A 15,993-nucleotide genomic window follows, 5' to 3' on the forward strand; every position below is an offset into this window, starting at 1 on the left:
TTTGACAGATGCAATGCATGGGTACACTGAAGAACTCATACCACAGGCAGTGATTTTAGAGGCGTCTTTTGTCCACAGTCAAGGCATGGTGTCTGCACTGGGCTGGACAGTATTTTTGAATGGATCTCTTCCCAGAGTACAAAACAGAGAACTGACTGGAAGGGAAATGTATTCAGATATGCCAAATGCTTCTGGCTGAAGCATCTGGAGGCATTCCTGAACTGTTTGAGATCCCATTAAAGGAGCCATTGAAGGGCATTTGTTTCAAACTCCCAAATGTATAAACAACGGCCTGAGCTAGATTGTCTTCTCATGAAACCTAAAACTCATAATTCTGGACAGAAGAACAAGGGCACAAAGCAATGAATCGAAGTACTTTCCCAAAAGATACTTCTAAAAACATTGGTAGGGAGACAAGCCATGAAGCAATAGATATGTTAATACATAGCTACCTCTTTCCCATGAAAGTGATTCTTGCTTAATTAGATGTGAAATTGACATTTGCTGCTCCTGTTGTTATTAGTAGTGTTAATTTGATATACACAACACGTTTCTGACCAAAGCCACCATTATTAATGTAAAATCTGATAAAAGAAATAAAAATCATCATAAATTACATTTTTTTCTCTTAAGTGGGGAGCTGAGCTCACTTGTAAGATAAATGCATTCCTAATGGCACTCCCCGGTGCCTAACTAGGGGCCTCCAAATGTGAGGTCTTCTCCAAGAGAGCCTCTCCTATTGACTTTAAAGTTTCATATTGAGACATTACAATAACCTGTTGAGCTGGGAGAGACAGGCAACAAGCCTTGAAATGTTCAAATTGCCCCCTTAAACTATACTAACAAGTAACTGGCACCCTTGGGGATAATACAATTCCAGTGACTAAATTAGTCAACCAGGAAAATACTGTGGACACAACATACTTAGATTTCAGTAAGGCATTTGACAGAGTAGACCACAACCTACTTCTTGGTAAGCTAGAAAAAAGTGGGATAGATAGCACCACCACCAGATGGATTCTCAAGTGGCTGACAAACTGTACTCAATGAGTAGTCCTTAATGGGTCTAAATCTACATGGAGGATGTTATATATGACCAAATATGGCCAAAGAGTGGAGTCGGCTAATAGACTTCACTCATTGGCCCAGCCGCTGGTGGGAAAAACAAAGTCCCATCAGTGGCTGAAGCTTTGGAGCCAGCAGCCAGTGCCTGCTTCGGTTGGGCAACTTTTTTCGAACTGGCTTCAAATAAAGTCTGCTTACCAGTCCTGCTGTGTCCTGCTTCTCCTTTCCCACGCGGACCCATCTAACAGAGGGAAGTAAGCAGTGGGGTGCCACAGGGTTCTGTCTTAGGCCCAGTACTCTTCAATATCTTCATTAACGACTTAGATGAGGGAATAAAAAGGGAACTTACCAAATTTGCAAATGATACTAAGCTGGCAGGAATAGCTAACATCCAAGAAGATAGGCTCAAGATCTAGATGGATCTTGACAGACTTGAACAGTGGGCCACATTGAACAAAATAAAATTCAATGTAGAGAAAAGTAAAGTCCTACACTTAAGCAAGAAAAACCAAAAGTACACATATAGACTGGGTGAAACCAGGCCTAATAGCAGTGACTGTGAGGGATCTTGGAATCTTAGTGGACAGCCAGCTAAATATGAGCCAGCAGTGTGCAGCAGCAGCCAAAAAGCTTATGCAAGCCTAAATTGCATTAACAGAGGGATACAGTCAAGATCAAGGGAAGTACTAATACTATTAAGTATGGTCAGTGGGTCCCATTGAGAGACGAGGCTCAAGTACTGAACAACAGCTCTTTATTAAGGAGGCAGATTCTGAGACAAAAAAGCCTAGCCGCGGCAGCCCTTTTTATAGAGCCGGCTGTGGCTAGGCAGCCTATGACAGTCTTTTGAGCTTGCCGCGCTTGGTTTTACCCAATCGCGGCAAACCCCATATGAACCAATCAGGAATGCTTATATCATCCAATCATGGCCCGGCTCTTCCGGACCAATAGGAATGCAGGTCTACAAGCCTGCTAGTATGGAACACCCCTCCCCTCTTGGTTCCGTCCAAGGGGCGGGGTAACGTAGTCACGCAAGTAGGCGGGTCTTCGTACCTGCCTACTTGACTTGCGCGGTTCATGATGTCTCTGGTCGTCATCAGGTTCAGACGGGCTCCGCGTCGCTCTCAAGCTTCTCGATGGAACCGCCTGGAAGGGTGAGCCAGGCCTATAGCTGCGACTCCCGCCTGGTGACTCCAGGTTGGTTGAGTCATTCGCTCTGCTGCTCCCACCTGAGCTCTCTGGGCTGGTAGAGCTTGTCCGGCTGCTACTTCCAGGCGAAGTACCCGTCTGCCACAGTTCTCTGCTGGTTGGTAAGTATTGTTGGTTTAATGTTTGGTCTTTATTTAATGTGGTGGGGGTGTTCTGCTTGCACAGGTGTCAGTTCTTTTTCAGAGTTTGAGGTTCCTCCCCCTCTGATTTCTTGGTTAGAGTCTGTGAGGGGAAGGGTGGCAAGCCTGGACCTAAGCTGGTCAATATGTCGTTTCCAACACCTACCATTGGTGGTTTCGAGGCGGTAGGAGCGAGGGCCCGTGACTTGGGTGATTTTTGCAGGGAGCCATAGTGGGTCCCCTGTAAAGTTTTTGGCAAAGACAGTGTCACCTATTTTGAAGGTGCGGTGCTTGCTGCTAGAACCAAGGGGTTTCTCCGGGGTGTAAGCAGGGTGCAGGCGATCCAGAGGTGACCGGAGTCTTCTGCCCATCAGCAATTCTGCTGGGCTTTTGTTTGTAGTGCTGTTTGGTGTGATGTGTTGTAATAGGAGCATTTTGGTGACTTTCTCGTGGATGTTGCCATGCTCCAACTTTTGAAGAGTTTTTTTTTGTAAATTGAACCATGCGTTCAGCTCTGCCATTCGCCTCCGGGTGAGCTGGCGAGGTCAATGCGTGTCGGATGCCGCAATCTGCCAAGTATTGCTCAAAAGCCAATGCGGTAAACTGGGGTTCAGTGTCAGATACTATCACATCTGGCAGACCATGCATGGTGAAAAGTTTATTTAATTTCTTGATGACCACTTCCATGGTGGTAGATTTCATTTTGCTCACTTCGAGCCAATTCGAATAAGCATCAACAGTTATTAAGAAGGTATGTCCCTTGGTTGGCCCTGTGAAGTCGATATGGATGTGCGACCAAGGGCCTCTGGGTGTCTCCCATTCTAAAGGTGGGGCTTTTGGGGGAGCTGAGCGAGCCTCTTGGCATCTGTTACAAGCGGCGACCCAGGTTTCAATTTGTTTGTCTATGCCTGGCCACCGAGCGTAGCTCCTGGCCAGGGCTTTCATACGTACAATGCCTGGGTGCCCCTTGTGTAGCAATTCTAAAACTTTTTTCTCTAATGTTTCTGGTATTACCACCCAGTCTCCCCACAAAACGCAACCCCTTTGTGAGAAGAGTTCAGTTTGTTGGTTTTTAAATGGCTTAAAGAGTTTGTTTTGCTCGCTGTCAGGCCAGCCCCTCTCCACCCAGCTGAGGACTAGCGCCAAGCATTTGTCCTTCCTTGTTTCATGGGCAATGTCATGCGCGGACAATGGTGGCATTGATAACGTTTCGATTTGCAAAATTGGTAATGTGGGTGCTGGGTCATCTTGCACGTCTGGTAAGGGGGAGAGGCTTAAAGCATTGGCGTGCGAGATAGTCTTGCCTGGGCGATGTATTAATTGGTAATTATAAGCGGCAAGAAATTCAGATCATCTTGTCATTCTAGGTGACAGGATGTGTGGAGTGGGTTTGTTACCCACCAAAATGCCAAGCAGGGGTTTATGGTCCGTAATAATCGAAAATGTCCTACCATAAATGTATTCATGGAATCTTTTTACTGCTGAGACGATGGCGAGGGCTTCTTTGTCCAGCTGGCTGTAGTTCCTCTCCGGCTTGGACAGGGTTCTGGAAAAAAATGCAACGGGAGCCTCTGTTCCATTTGGCAAAGTGTGGCTTAAGATTGCGCCAACACCAAAAGGTGATGCGTCGCATGTAACAGTCAGTGGTAGGGTTTCATTGTATTGAATGAGGACTGCGTCTGAAGTCAAAAGGTTTTTTATTTGCTGAAAAGCGTGTTCCTCTCGCCGTCCCCAAGCCCAGGAAGCCTTTTTATCGAGGATTCTGTGCAAGGGTTCCGCGACAGTCGCTTTCTGGGGTAGGAAAATATTATAGAAATTAATGAGTCCAAGGAAAGCTTGGAGGTCCGTTTTGTTTTTTGGTCTGGGGGCTTCTTTGATGGCTTTTAGTTTTTTGTTGGTAGAGTGAATTCCCTGTTTGTCAAGGAGGTATCCGAGGAATTCAACCTGTTCGGTGCATAATTGGCACTTCTCTTTTTTTACTTTGAGGCCAGAGTCTTTAAATTTTTGAAGGACTGCCCTGAGTCATTTTTCCAATTGTTTCTTATTGGGGGCTGCTACTAAAACGTCGTCGAAATAGGGTATGACTCCTTTAATTCCATGCAGCAGTCTTTCCATTAGGCTCTGGAAAACCCCTGGTGCGACGCTGACTCCAAATTGGAGTCGGTTGCATTTAAATGCCCCTCGATGTGTCACGATAGTTTGAGCCTCAGCGGTTTCAGCATCAACCGGCAGTTGTTGATAGGCTTGTGCCAGGTCGAGCTTTGCAAAGATTCTGCCACCCCCCAGTGAGTGTAGGAGATGCTGGACTACCGGCACGAGGTAGGCACTCTGCTGCAAGGCATGGTTGAGGGTGGCCTTGTAGTCTCCACAAATTCTCAGAGAGCCATCTGGTTTGATGGGGGTGACAATTGGTGTTTCCCATCGGGCATGGTCGATAGGTTCTAATACGCCTTGCGCTATGAGCTTATTTAATTGCTCATCTATTTTCGGCTTGAGTGCAAATGGCACTCGGTGCGGTTTGAGGCGGATGGGAGCGATGTCAGGGCTAATATTAAAGGAGATTGGGGACCCCTTGTACTTGCCTAAGGTGTCATCAAAGACCTCTTGGAAGTCTCGTACAAGCGTCGCTTCCCAGTCTTCGTCATCTGTGTGGTTGATGCCTGCCATCTCGATCCCCAGGGGTGCGAACCATTGCAAGCCGAGTAGGCTGGGGCAGTCCTTATCAACGATTGTGAGTGGTAGGATGCTGGTATGGTTTTTAAAAGAAACCTTGAAATGTCCTGTACCAGCAACTGGGATGCGGTTCCCCTGATAGCCTCTTAAAATCAGTTTCTGGTCGTTTAGTTCTTCGTGGCGTATGGTGGGTATCAGGCGTTTTATGGTCCACCAAGATACCATAGAGAGGTAGGAGCCAGAGTCTACTTCCATGGTGCATGGTTGGTTTTCGATGGCAATCTCAACACGTATCTTCCATGCGTCTATTGATGAAGCGTGGCCAATGATAACTGTTTGGTGCGTTTCTTCCCTTCTTGGTGCATCTATGAACTTCTTAGTTCAGCTATCCTGGCTCCATCTGTTGTCAGTCAGGCGGTCCCGGTTTTTGGTGGGATTGCCATTTAGTCTTCTCGGGCTGTTTCCTTGACGCCGGGGGCTGAAATTTCTTTTATTGAGGCATACTTTGGTGATGTGCCCTCATTTCTCACAAAAATGGCAAACAGCGTCCAGGAATTTGCATTCAGAACACAGGTGATTTCCTCCGCAGCCGGCACATTGGTACCTCAACTTAGGACCGCGCCAGTCTTGCCGTTCGCGATCTGACTGAAGTCTGTGATTTCTTCCTCTTCGCTGTCAGAAGGGGATTCGATGTCGCCATGGTGGGTGGAGGCTGCAAGTTTTTCTGTTGCGGTGGTCATCTCGCCGGTTGAATGGCGGTCAGTTCCGTTTGAATGCCGCATTCACGCCGCTGACTTATGGGTGGCTTCGGCTGCGGTGGCTTCGGCTATGGCATCAGTGAGGGAGATGTCTCCTTTGGCCAGTAACCTGCTTTGAAGCATCAGGTCTTTCAGGCCAAGGACGACCCGGTCACGCATGGCCTTGTCCAGGTTAGCGAATCCACACAGACCCCCTAGGTTCCTCAGGTCGGCTACGAACTCACCAATGCTCTCACCCTCGCGCTGGTCTCGCTGATAGAAATCGTGCCTTCGGATGAGCGTTGGCACGGCTGGAGCACAGTGGTTCCAGAGAATGGGAGCTAGGGTGTCCCAATCCATTGTCTTGACATCTGTGGACTTCGCTAGTGCCTTGGCCATTTTAAAAACAGTGGGCCCGCAATGCGTTAAGAAGACTGCTCGCTTCTTCCTGCCGGTAGCGTCTTTTAAGTTATTGGATTCCAAGAACATTTGGAAGCGATCAATGTAGGACTCCCAGTCCTCGCTGGCTGGGTTGAATGGTGCGGGCGGGGCGGCACTGCTGGCCATTTCGCTGGTCGTCTAAGCGCTGTTTGCCACGTGCTAATCAACCTTGTTGTCTCAGAGTCCCATCCTCGTCGCCAGTATTAAGTATGGTCAGTGGGTCCCATTGAGAGACAAGGCTCAAGTAGTGAACAACAGCTCTTTATTAAGGAGGCAGATTCTGAGATGAAAAAGCCTAGCCGCAGCAGCCCTTTTTATAGAGCCGGCTGCGGCTAGGCAGCCTACGACAGTCTTTTGAGCTTGCCGCGCTTGGTTTTACCCAATCGCGGCAAACCCCATACGAACCAATCAGGAATGCTTATATCGTCCAATCACGGCCCGGCTCTTCTGGACCAATAGGAATGCAGGTCTACAAGCCTGCTAGTATGGAACAAATACCACTCTATAAAGCCTTAGTAAGACCACACCTAGAGAACTGCATTCAGTTTTGTTCACCATATTATAAAAAAGATGTTCCACTTTAGAACACTTAAAACCTCCAGGCTTCTCCAGGATGGCCCAATAATATTGCAACATTCAGTCTGGTCTATGATTACACTATATGTCATCAGCTAGGGGTCAGTTACAGCTGGAACATTGGACAGAATTGTTTGTATGGACTGCTTCTACCTCTGCCCCCTCCACCCCAAACTACAAAGATTGCAAGGGGTTTTAAATGAAACAAATATTTTATTATAGCCCAAGAAAAAATCAGGGTAGGCTTGGACCAGCTGCAGTGTTATTCTGCAGTTCCATATCTTCTAGTCTTTCTTTTGTTTTCTGAACCTTTTGTTTTTTGAAATTGCAAGATGTCCCTGCACTAAAAAAAGATGGGGAGGGGTCAAGAAAGCACTCCCAATTCCTGGACCTGCTGCTTCAAGTCAACTGCGCAGAAAGGCTGTACTTTAAATGCAGAGAAAACAGTTTTCTATTGACCATAATACCTTAATCTTAACCAGGTTTAATTTCAACTTGTTCACTCTCATCATGTGAAACTCCATACCTAACTTAGCACTAGTCAATAGAATTTATTACTTGCTTGGAGTTAGCTGGCAAGTCATAGTAAAGTTGGCGTCATGACTTGCAAGTTACTGTTTGAGGATGATGGGCTTTCTTGTTGCCCTTTCCATTGTTTTTCAGACTCCAGTGATGGCATGGTTTAGGTATCTTTTAAATATTCTTCTTCCTTCTGTCTTTACCTTTCCCTAGTATTTGGGATTTCATTAATATATCTCCATCTGTCCAACTTATCTATCATGTCAGTTCACAAGGACTGTACATAATTTAGTGATATTAAAATAGCAATGAAATAAAATTATGTATTAAAACTTCAGTAGCAAAAATATAAATGTTAATGCCCAATAAGAGAATACTGTATACAGAGCTCTATATAGGTGCTATGATTTCACAATCAGTTCCCAAAGATCTTCTGGAAAAGCTAAGCGTTAAAATTTCTGGAAAGTCTTGAGCATGTGGCTCGTTCATTTTAAGAACAAACCATTCCAGACATAGGCATCTCTTATTTTCATCCTGTTTTTCTCTTCTGCATTTTAATGAGTGTAAACTGCTTTGGGATTTTAAAATGACAAATGGTATAGATAGAGATATTTTAAATAAATGACATCAGCCTAACTAAACATGTGTACATCTGAAATATATGAACAATACCTGTTTGCTTCCATATACTAAGATAGCCCGTGCCAAATCTTGGAGTGTGTGAAGATCTATACATAATGTCTGGCTTTTGTTCTGACATCCTTGCTGCAACTTCCATTTCCATGGTTTGGCTACATCTTCCGAATAGAGAAAGAGTGTGCCTCTTCTTGTGCAATATGTTTTGGGGGGACACATCCCCCAGTACTTCTTCATGATCTGCCTGTGATCCAGTAGTCTATTAACATTGCAAAGGCCTTCAGAAGACATCCAGTTCAGGTCATCCTAATATGAAGAAAAGGAGGAGAAGATGCAATAACAGAATGGATTTTAGAAACCAAAATTCAATCCACTTTTATGCAGGATCCAATCTGGGTTGGTCATTGGAACCAGAGGTTTTGTCTTTCAAGATTTCAGATTCGTGCTGGAGCCCATTTTCAGAATATGTGCTGTTCTGTATGCGGTATTTATATAGTGCCTACTGTATGTGGCTTTTTAGATGCTGATTGAGATGTATTAATGGCTGGCTTTTAAGTTGTTGGCTGTCCTTTGCTTGTGCTGCCTAGCCGCCTTCTAAGTACTTGAAATATTCAACTTTGCAGCGATTAAGATTGTTGGACGAGCAGGCACAAAAACAACCAGGGAAGTGATTGAAGCCTGGGAAACAGGCCCTTTGTCAGTCAACAGGAGTGCTGATTTACCACCAGCATACCACACCCCAATCAGCATCTAAAAAGCCACATACATAGGCACCATATAAATACCACATATAGAGCAGCACACATTCTGCTAGAGAGAAGTTCCTGAAGATAGGCATGAGTCTAAAAGCTCAGAAGACAAAACCTCTGGTCCTGGTGACTGACTTGTATTGGATCTTGCAACACATAAATTCATCTTCATTCATAATACAGTTTTCTATTTGCACATATTGTACAGTGCAGTCCTATTGTTGATAGCCAGTTTGGTACATAAGGCTACAAACTGGGGGATTATGAGTTCTAGCCCTTCCTTAGGACAAAGCAGACCTTGGCTCAGTCATTTTCTCTGAGCCCTAGGAAGGAGGCAATGGCAAATCACTTCTGAAATCTTGCCAAGAAAACTGCAGGCTCTGGCAGTGATCAGGAGTCAAGACTAACTCAAAGACATGTGTCTGTGTGTAGGTGTGCGCACACACACATATGCATGCACACTCAGAGAATTGTTAGCTGCCATTTGAAGAGGATTTATCAATCACATTAATAAATGTGAGATGGCATAGCAGATGTTTTCATGAATTTTCCAATAATGCCAGCAGCACATTTGACAAAACTGCTTTCTCTTATTTTGAAACATTTCATTTTACATGAATCTCCTCCCTCCTCCTGAATGAGCACAATACTATAGACAAGCAAGGGGGTGGGGGTGTTAAAGCAACATAATAAAAAGAATAGACAATCAAACATATTCCCATAAGGAGAGATTAGCTTCCTAATCCCCTCCAGAAGTTTTTTGCTTCTAGTAGGGTGAAAGATTTCCATAAACCAAAGAGCTGGACAATATCAAATCACCAATTTGAGATTATTCACTACAGAAATAATCTAATAAGATTGGTAATAAGGGATAAGAAATTTATATAATATTATATTGGAATGGCTGTCATCCAGTGAAGTTTTGAAATTTTGTTTTGGATTTTGGAAGGTATATTGAACTTGGAGAGTACAGGAGGTTTTTAATTTTAATTCAGGCCTGGATTTGGGACAGATATGGCATTGGTCACACCTTTGGATGATCTTTGGCGGGAGCGGGATGGGGGTTCATTGGCTCAGGGAGAATTGCCACCTTTGGTCTTGGATGGGGTAGCACTACCCCAAACAGACCCTGTACGTAATTTAGGGGTTTTCCTGAACTCACAACTCCTGCTCAAAGAGCAGGTGGCGATCGTGACCAAGAGGACTGTAGGAAGTTAGCACCCACCCCTCTCCTAGAAAAATGAAATATCCTGGGAAATATTAAAAAGGCAGAATATTTCCCCTAAAAAGAGTAAAGTAGAAACTCAGAGAAGCAGAAACTGAGCCCCCCACCTTTGCTAATGGGCCATTAAGGCCTAGGCCAGAGTATTCTACATAATAAAGGGTCTACCCATCTCAACACCTGGCCTGGGAAGATTGTATCAGCCAACACTCAGGTAAGCCATGTGGTCCAGACAAAGCCTACAAAGTTAGCTAAGACGCCGGCCCCTGGGAGTCTGACAGCCAGTGGGATACATTTCTTACACAGGAACAGGAAACACTAAGGTGGGGCCCAACAGAGGTCTCTCAGCATCTTGGTCCTTCCTTCGTGACCTTCCCTTCTCACCCTGAAGTATGTGATCATCCTTTCTTTTTCACTTTGGAGCTCCAAGCCATGTGGTCCTGCTGTCCACCATTAAACCATCTTTCCAAATAGCCTCCATGTTTCCAGTGTCTTTTTCCCCACTTGGAACCCAGAAGGATATTGCTTTCCATAGCACAACTGTGGGTTGTGGACCAGTTACACCCTTTCCTGGACCAACAGTCCCTACTCACAGTCACTTATGCCCTAGTCATTTACCGTCTTGATTATTGCAATGTGCTCTACATGGGGCTGCCCTTGAAGAGCATCTAGAAGCTCCAGTTGGTGCAAAATGCAGCGGCCTGCATGGTTTTGTGCAGACCCCAGTATGCACATGTGACACCTCCCCTGTAGGAGCTGCATTGGTTGCCAATTTGCTTCCGGGTGCAATTCAAGGTGCTGGTTGGCACCTTTAAAGTCCTTCATGGCTTGGGACCAGGTTGTCTGAGGGAACGTCTCTTGCTGGTCACATGTACCTGACCCATTAGAGCAGGGAGACAGGAAATGTTGTGGGTCCCATCCCTGAGGGAGATATACCTGGTAGGACGCAGAAGAAGGGCCTTCTCTGTGGTGGCTCCCTCTCTCTAGAATATCATTCCCCCAGAGATTAGAATGGCCCCCATTCTAGCACTCATTCAGAAGGCACTGAAGACCTGGCTTTGCCTAGGGAACCCAGAGCAGGGTTAGTGTGATCTGCTGTCATCGAGGTGGTGGGTGGGAGTTGGGGGGGTGATTTTTTAAAAAATTTTTTCCAGATTTTGTTCTATTGTACTTTATTAATTTATTTGATTCTTTTTGTTAGTTTTTATTGATTTTTAATTTTAAATATGGTTTTACATTGTGTAAGCTGCCTTGAGTCACCATGGGCGAATAGGCGGCAATATAAATTAAATAAATATTGGAGTGGCTGTCATCCAGTGAAGTTTTGAAATTTTGTTCTGGATTTTGGAAGGTATATTGAGCTTGGAGAGTATAGGAGGTTTTAATTTGGATTTTATGGTTTTTTTTAATGTTTTACTATAGAGTTATACTGTAGCTGGATACATCTAGTAAATAAATAGTTATAATTTTATTATGATCACTGAATTGCACTGTAGGAAGGGTCTAATTCAAGTGGGTGCAATATCCACCAAGCCTTGAAATAGGATCTTGGAAGCTATTCCCCACAAATAGGTGGGTTCAAATCAGAAACTGAATTTTATTCCATTGTATTTAAATAAAAGATTACTCTCCAGTTGTGTATGATCACTTTAAAATTTACAATTTGGGAACAGTCCCTGGAGTCCTCTAGGTTTTTTATTTATTTACTATTTAAATAATAATAAAAAAGCTGAAGACAGTTCTGGTGTCTCAGCTTGTACATCTCTGGATCAGTGATGCAGAACCCCAGCAGCTTCTCAAGAGCATTGCATGGATTGCACACATAAAACCAAAAGAGAGAAAGAGGGGGTCATCATGTGACTACACGGAGGGCCCAGAAGCTGCTGGCAGCTAGCAAAGGCCATTTCTGCAATTCCCACATGATGACAGAGTCATAAGATTATAACCTCAGAAAGAGGGATTACATTTCAGCATCCACAGGGGATCATCATAGCTTCCAGTAGTAATTTATCCAGACTTAGATGTGGCTCCTGACTTCTGCTATGGACTATGGAGGAAGTCCTGAGGCATAACATTATGAGGCATTGCTATTCAAGTGGCGGCTTCTGAAGTCCTTTCCAAATAATGTATCTGATAGAAACATGCCTCTGCTACATCATCTGATTGATGTTTTGACCAAGCGTGCAAGATGTGATATTTTCTCACTGCCTAAAAGTGAAACTGTGGAAAGCTATTCGAAGAGACACTGCAAAACAGTTCCTGAAGAATTATACTGTATATTCTTGAAAACTTGGTGCAGCTGCTTCAAGGGTTCCCCCCACTTTTTCTGTATGTGTGCATGTATACAAGGCATTTTGTTATAATTGTAGCCAAAGCAAAGCAGCTGTGCTGAGCCTTTGGAAGGAAGCATTTCTTTGAGGATCTGAGCAATGGTTTTGGAGAGGTATGATTCATAATGGTCTTTTACAGCCATAGTAAATATGAGTCTACTCCTAACAATATACAGTTATTGTAAACATGGTATAAAAATGCAGATTTGAATCACAGCCCTTCAGACTTGACTTTATGGCAGAATTCTGGACTTTTCCACTGTCTCGAAGGAACAGAAATGAATTGGATAAATTCTTTCTAGAACCTACATAATTTGCTCAGAGACATTAGATCAATTGTAATCTATACTCCTCCTTGACAGATTTCCCTAGTTCCTGGTTCTGCTTTGACCCTTACTGTGATGTGATAGGTTCTTTCATTTCCCATCTGATCCTGTCGGCATGAACCGCTCCTGTATATTGTTTATGGCCCAGCATGACACCATCTCTGCACATGACTGATCGCTGGAATTGGGGCTTGTAGTGTGTCAACTCTCCAGGATATCAGAGATCTGCATGGACAATGACACACTAAGGGGGTTTACAGATTTACTTCAGCCACTTGTCCAGTAGATTTATACTGGGTTTCCTCCACTTCCTACATGAATGATTGCCTGACTAAATGAATTGCGCAGTCAAAGACTTCGAAACTAATAAGACCAGGGCATTAATAAAGATGCAAGATTTCAGCCTATATGTGATCCATAGGATAGGTTTTATTCTAGAGTTTCCTTCTCCTTTTTTCATTAAAAAAAAGAATTTGAAAAATGACATCCATAACAATAAAGTTATTTTACCACTATAAGAACATAAGAAAAAATAAATAAAACTGCTTACTCAAAGGTACAGTAGTTTGGTCTATTATAGCATTTGCCATTAAGAAATATGGATATATAAATACTTAAAATGGATATATAAATACTTAAAAGCAGAAAATGAAACTGTCAATCATAATAAGCAAAGGAAAGGTTTTATTATATGGACTGAGAACACATTGAAAACTTAAAATTGCTCAGAAAATTAATATTCATAGCAAGTAATTAAGAAGAAACAAATATTATTAGCTAAAGTGTTTAACTTCTCTGTTTCAATAATGTATCATAATATATAGGAAAGCTGCAAAATATTTATTCTTTTCTGAGAGTAAGCCCTACTAGATATAATGAGATTTGTTTTTAAGTAAATATTCATTGGAATTGGCAGGATACTTATTTGTTTCCATCACCATATATACTGTAACTGGAATATAACACCAGGACAATTTAAATTTATTTTTCTTACTAATTCAGTGATTGAAAGATCAATTATATATTCTACTTTTATGTACTTTTATTATATTATTTCTTTTCCAGAGTTCTTCAGTGTTGCTGAACAACACTATAATTAGCTGAAGTAGAATAAAATTTGGAAATTGATACATAAACATTATATAATATTATTTAACGTCATATTTAACTACATCACCAAACTCATCCTATGTTGTCTGCTTACAAAAGTTATTTTAGATATAATGTTACTTGAAAGCTTTCTGTTAAGAAATTCTGCCCATTTATTCTTTTCCTGCTGGAAAGAACTGATCTGTTTTCATTATTTCTCTTTTCCCAGGTTAGCCAAATAGATATTTCATTAAAATAAAGAGAACAGGGAAGAACATGAGCAGAAATATGATAGTTCCAAAAAACAAGCATAACAAAATAAGGCAGAGAGTTTTGAAATAAAAAGAATTGTTATCTATAAATATATTACTTTTCATATTACTTTTGCACTTGCATTTTTAGGCAAGATCTGACAAAACTGGGGATCATAAAATCAACAAAAAAATAAAAAAATCTAGAGTGCATTTTATGTGGGCTCTGTACAGAATTCCCTTTCTAGAGCAAAAAACTAGTAAGAAAACAGAACATTCTGAAAATCTATTTTTAGTAGAATTGTTAAATCAGTGCACTGTAGATTAATTCTTCTGATACATTAGCAAAGTCTTTGATCCTATTGTAACACCTCCCCCCCATATTCATTTATTTCATTGAATGTAGGGCAATAGTGAGGAAACTACCTAACTTAATAGAAGTAGAATACAGAATAACCAAGTTGGAAGGGACCTTTGAGGTCTTCTAGTCCAACCCCCTGCTCAAGTAGGAGATCTTCTACCATTCTGGACAAATGGCTGTCCAATCTCTTCTTAAAAACCTCTGTGGGAGCACCCACAGCATCTATAGGCAAGCTATTCTAGTGATTAATTGTTTTCTGACAGGAAGTTTCTTCTTAATTCTAGGTTAGATCTCTTTTTGGCAAGCTTCTATATATTACATTCTTATTATTACAGTTGTTATTACAATGAGCTAGATTATGTTACTATGTTTATTATGTTTATTATGTTTATTTATTATTATGTTTATGTTTATTATGTTGCTATGCAGTCTGTAGGAAAAAATACAACTGTCCATCTTTTCAGACTGTGCAGAATCTATACCATTTTGGAACCCTGTTTTTATTATCTCATTGATCTACCAAATCTTCAGAATTAATATGGTTTATCCATAGTTCTGATACCAAATCATACTTTGCATTGTTGCCCCAATTGGTGCAAAAGAGGCATCTTAAAATCCTTAATTGACAAGAAACAACACACTCAAGCCAAGGCTTCAGCTGAGCACTATCAAAGTCCATTATTCTGGAATCACTGAAGAGTATGTTACTGACAGTTTTAAAACAGAAGGGGATAATTTCACAAGACTCCCAGTCCTGAAATACTATCTAGCAAAAGAAAAAGGCATCCCATCTCTCAGACAAGACAAAGTCAAGAAAACACAGTCTTTCTTTCATTTTGAAATTATTTCAAGAATCAGGAATCTTATTGTTTAATATTTATCTCTGCACAAAATGATCTGAGACTCAACTTAGTGGTGTATGGGGAAGCATAAGCTGATTAGTATTAGCAACTCATTTTTTGTATTAAAACCTCAACTCACCTGGGGATCAAAATGCACTTTCAGCTTCTCCTGTTTCTTTCTGATCACCTGCCCAGTGCCACGACTTAAGAGAGACAGACTGGACATTTCTAAGATGACTGCAATGCCGCTTCAGGAGTCTTCCTTTTGCTTCTAAAAGCAGAGTTATATTTCATTATAGGTCGTCTCATCTGACCTAGAGATTAACAATGCTATTAAGTATAGCTCAATTTCATAACAGCAACATTAAGCCATAAAGAAGTTTTGTATGAAACTAGAACTAGAAAAGTAAAGAAACCTATTGGAAAGTGTAACCTGAAATTATTATCTCCTCTTGAGGTTACTTTTCTAGCATTCTTCCTGGTTGTTGTTTTTTAATTCTGCTTTAGTTGATCTCAGGATTCATGAAAAGACTGCCATCCTTTTCATTGTGCTCTGCGGTTGTTTTCATGTTGCCATGGCAGCAAAGGAAATTGTTTAAACTACAGCGGAGGGAATGTTGGGAGGAAAGAAAGAAAATGAAAGATTTTTGAAAGGACCAGGATCAAATTTCAAGACTATGTTGCCCTGCAAATTCCCCCCTCCAATCAAAAAGCAACATTATCCTCCAACTCTTACAACTCTTGACATCCCATTGTCTCTCCTCTTCTTCATTATTACTATTGAAGCATTTTATATGATCTGCAGCCAGTAAATACCTCCCTTTGTGCTGCTCCAGAATTAACTCTGC

General features: G+C 42.1%; 1 protein-coding gene across 2 annotated transcripts in view; it reads right to left on the reverse strand.

Moving 5' to 3' along the window:
• KIAA2012 (KIAA2012 ortholog) overlaps positions 1 to 15,700 on the reverse strand; it is a 145,245-nt gene extending 129,545 nt beyond the window's left edge. The window contains exons 1-3 of one of the 2 annotated variants that reach the window (XM_087915715.1): positions 15,579 to 15,700; positions 15,285 to 15,416; positions 8,012 to 8,281 (exon numbers count right to left, since the gene is read on the reverse strand). In XM_087915715.1, coding sequence (XP_087771841.1) covers positions 8,012 to 8,281; positions 15,285 to 15,371 — 357 coding nt within the window. In that variant the 5' untranslated portion in view covers positions 15,372 to 15,416; positions 15,579 to 15,700. The remainder of the gene's footprint in view (positions 1 to 8,011; positions 8,282 to 15,284; positions 15,417 to 15,578) is intronic. The other variant, XM_087915791.1, reaches the window with a different exon arrangement.
• Positions 15,701 to 15,993: the final 293 nt, after the last annotated feature.

The sequence above is a fragment of the Pseudonaja textilis genome, chromosome 1 (assembly GCF_049901715.1).
Source record: "Pseudonaja textilis isolate UNSWEBS1 chromosome 1, rPseTex1.2, whole genome shotgun sequence".
Classification (NCBI taxonomy): domain Eukaryota; kingdom Metazoa; phylum Chordata; class Lepidosauria; order Squamata; family Elapidae; genus Pseudonaja; species Pseudonaja textilis.